Source organism: Triticum dicoccoides, unplaced genomic scaffold, assembly GCF_002162155.2.
Source record: "Triticum dicoccoides isolate Atlit2015 ecotype Zavitan unplaced genomic scaffold, WEW_v2.0 scaffold211717, whole genome shotgun sequence".
Classification (NCBI taxonomy): Eukaryota; Viridiplantae; Streptophyta; class Magnoliopsida; order Poales; family Poaceae; genus Triticum; species Triticum dicoccoides.
Window position 1 is genome coordinate 1 of NW_021238440.1, and position 2,686 is coordinate 2,686.

Sequence of the window (2,686 nt, forward strand, 5' to 3'; positions counted from 1 at the left end):
AACAAGAACAACAAATCCTTCAACAAATTTTGCAACAACAACTGATTCCATGCATGGATGTTGTATTGCAGCAACACAACATAGCGCATGGAAGATCACAAGTTTTGCAACAAAGTACTTACCAGCTGTTGCAAGAATTGTGTTGTCAGCACCTATGGCAGATCCCTGAGCAGTCGCAGTGCCAGGCCATCCACAATGTTGTTCATGCTATTATTCTGCATCAACAAAAAAAACAACAACAACAACTATCGAGCCAGGTCTCCTTCCAACAGCCTCAGCAACAATATCCATTAGGCCAGGGCTCCTTCCGGCCATCTCAGCAAAACTCACAGGCCCAGGGCTCTGTCCAGCCTCAACAACTGCCCCAGTTCGAGGAAATAAGGAACCTAGCGCTACAGACGCTACCTGCAATGTGCAATGTCTACATCCCTCCATATTGCACCATCGCGCCATTTGGCATCTTCGGTACTAACTGAGAAGAAAATAACTCTAGTACTAGATATATGAAACACCGTTTTCTCAGTCCATGGTTTGGTCGTTGTAGCGGTGAAAAAATAATGTGACATGCACTATCATGTAAGAACCCGAACTATACTAGTTCAAACTTGGGAATAAAAGACAAACACAGGTCTTGTCTACATATTTATGTTGCATCTATTTATATATTAAAAGTAATATAAGGTGAACCAGGAGCAAGGTAAATACGCTAGAAAATTGCACGTTAATTAGAAATTACTAGCCCTCGATCTGGTACATCTTAACAAATAGAATTATCTTGACCGTTAGATTTATGTAACATATATAATGCTCTGGGCCTCCAACGACTGTACGTGACACATCTGAATGAACATATGTTAAAGAAAATATATTTGGTAAATGGCGGGCCTCTTTAAAAAGAGAACTCACGTACATGCACCAATTAAGAAAAACACATACATGTAAACGGGAAAAGGATGAGATTTTCTCACGTACGTGCTCCCTGGCTCCACCCCGTTGAAAAAATATACATCTGGAGGCCACTTTGTTTCCTCATCAAAAAAACATACGTTAAAAAGATTGCATGTATCCCAGGGAAAATAGTCAAGAAGAAGTCGGACTTTTCCTTACAAAAACAAGGAACGTGTTAAGTTGACTTCAAAGAAAAAAGAAACATGTTAAGTTAAAAAAAACAAGAAACCTGTTAAGTTAGAAAAAAACAAGGAACGTGTTGTCCAAGGAAAGATATGTGTCAAATTCTTACAAAAAAAAAGAATACACACACGTACGTTCATGCACTTGGAAAATAGAAAAAAAAGGAACATCACGTATGTATACACTTCGGAAACTCATTACATGACCATGTCTGATATACTCCTCTAATGCTTAATATTAGTGCGTAATAATTTATATTTAAAATTTAATTTACTGATCAAATATCCCCACTGTTTAAATTTTAATTTGGCACATTGTTTGGCTATAGTATGAACCTAAATTACCTCTTATTATTATATATCATGGTAATAATCCAAAGGCGACTAATCTGCGCCGGCGCACCGGCGCAATCAATTCGGCTGGACACAGTGTGGCCGTTTGATTAGATTGCATTTAACCGTCAGATCTGGAATCGTTTTCTTTCCAATTAAGCGATTCAACCAAACAGCAGAGGGGAAAACAAAGCAGCGCCGCCGCCAACACTATACATGGACGACCGATGTAGCAAAACCTTGAAGAACCGCCACCAGTCGCCACCCTCGCCGCTGGTCGCCGCCCTCGCCGTCGGTCACCGCCGGTCGCCGCCCTCGCCGCCTGCGTTTCTCATCGGCTTCATGCATGCAACAACATGCACTCGTTGTTGCAGGCTTGCATCTCCGGCTCCGGGGGACATGGCCGCATCTCCGGTAGCGCCGGCCGCCGGCCGCAGCACCTGTCGTTGTGGTCGCGCTGTACCTCGCCGTGTGCCCTCCCGAGGCTCTTGCTGGTTCCAACAAAAAATGATACCTGTTGTAGCAAAGAAGTATCGCTTCCAGCAAAAAAGCTTACCGCTACAGCCCGCCATCGTCATTGTAGCAAAAATGTAAACCCGATGTAGCTTCTGTGGTTGCCGACTGCAGCAAAAAATGACATGGTTGTAGCAAAACTCAAAAGAAAGACGACGGCCGGCCGCTGTGTATGGTGGTAACAAACCCTATAGCCGGTGGTAGCGAAAAACTTGATAGTTTGCAGCAAAAAAATGTTGTCACCCGTCGTCGAGGTTGCATCATATTCATGAATTATGTCGCAAAAAAACGTTGTCGCCGGTAGTAGCAAATGAAGCCGCCGGTAGTAGCAAAACAAGACACTGGTTCCAGCCAAAAAAAATCAGCGACAGAACCTTTGGTTGGTTCCAACAAAAAAACTTGTCGGTTGTAACATCCCTCGCCGCCGGATGTAGCATCTCCCGGGGCTGGTTGCAACACTCCATAAAAAAAAGTTGTCTATGAGCGCATCCATGGCGACTGCTGCACCGTCAGCAACGAGGGGAAGAGGAGGCAATGAAAATCGTTCGAGTCGTAGCTCCAAGGACGCGGCTGCAGCATGGGGAGTCCAAAAATCTGTCACAAGCAACATGCGCCTCGCCATCCTCCTGCGCAGGAGAGAGAAGAAAAAGGAATAAGAGGAAGAAGAAAGGAAACGGGAGAAAGAAAAAAGAAACGATTGGTGGTTGGCT

General features: G+C 44.1%; 1 protein-coding gene across 1 annotated transcript; it reads left to right on the top strand.

Moving 5' to 3' along the window:
- Positions 1–5: 5 nt before the first annotated feature.
- On the top strand, positions 6–640 carry LOC119345173 (alpha/beta-gliadin-like; the record flags this gene model as incomplete). The annotated part of the gene is made up of 1 exon (XM_037615356.1): positions 6–640. A coding segment is annotated over one exon (471 nt), but the record flags the coding sequence as incomplete, so codon positions are not given.
- Between the last annotated feature and the right edge of the window lie 2,046 nt (positions 641–2,686).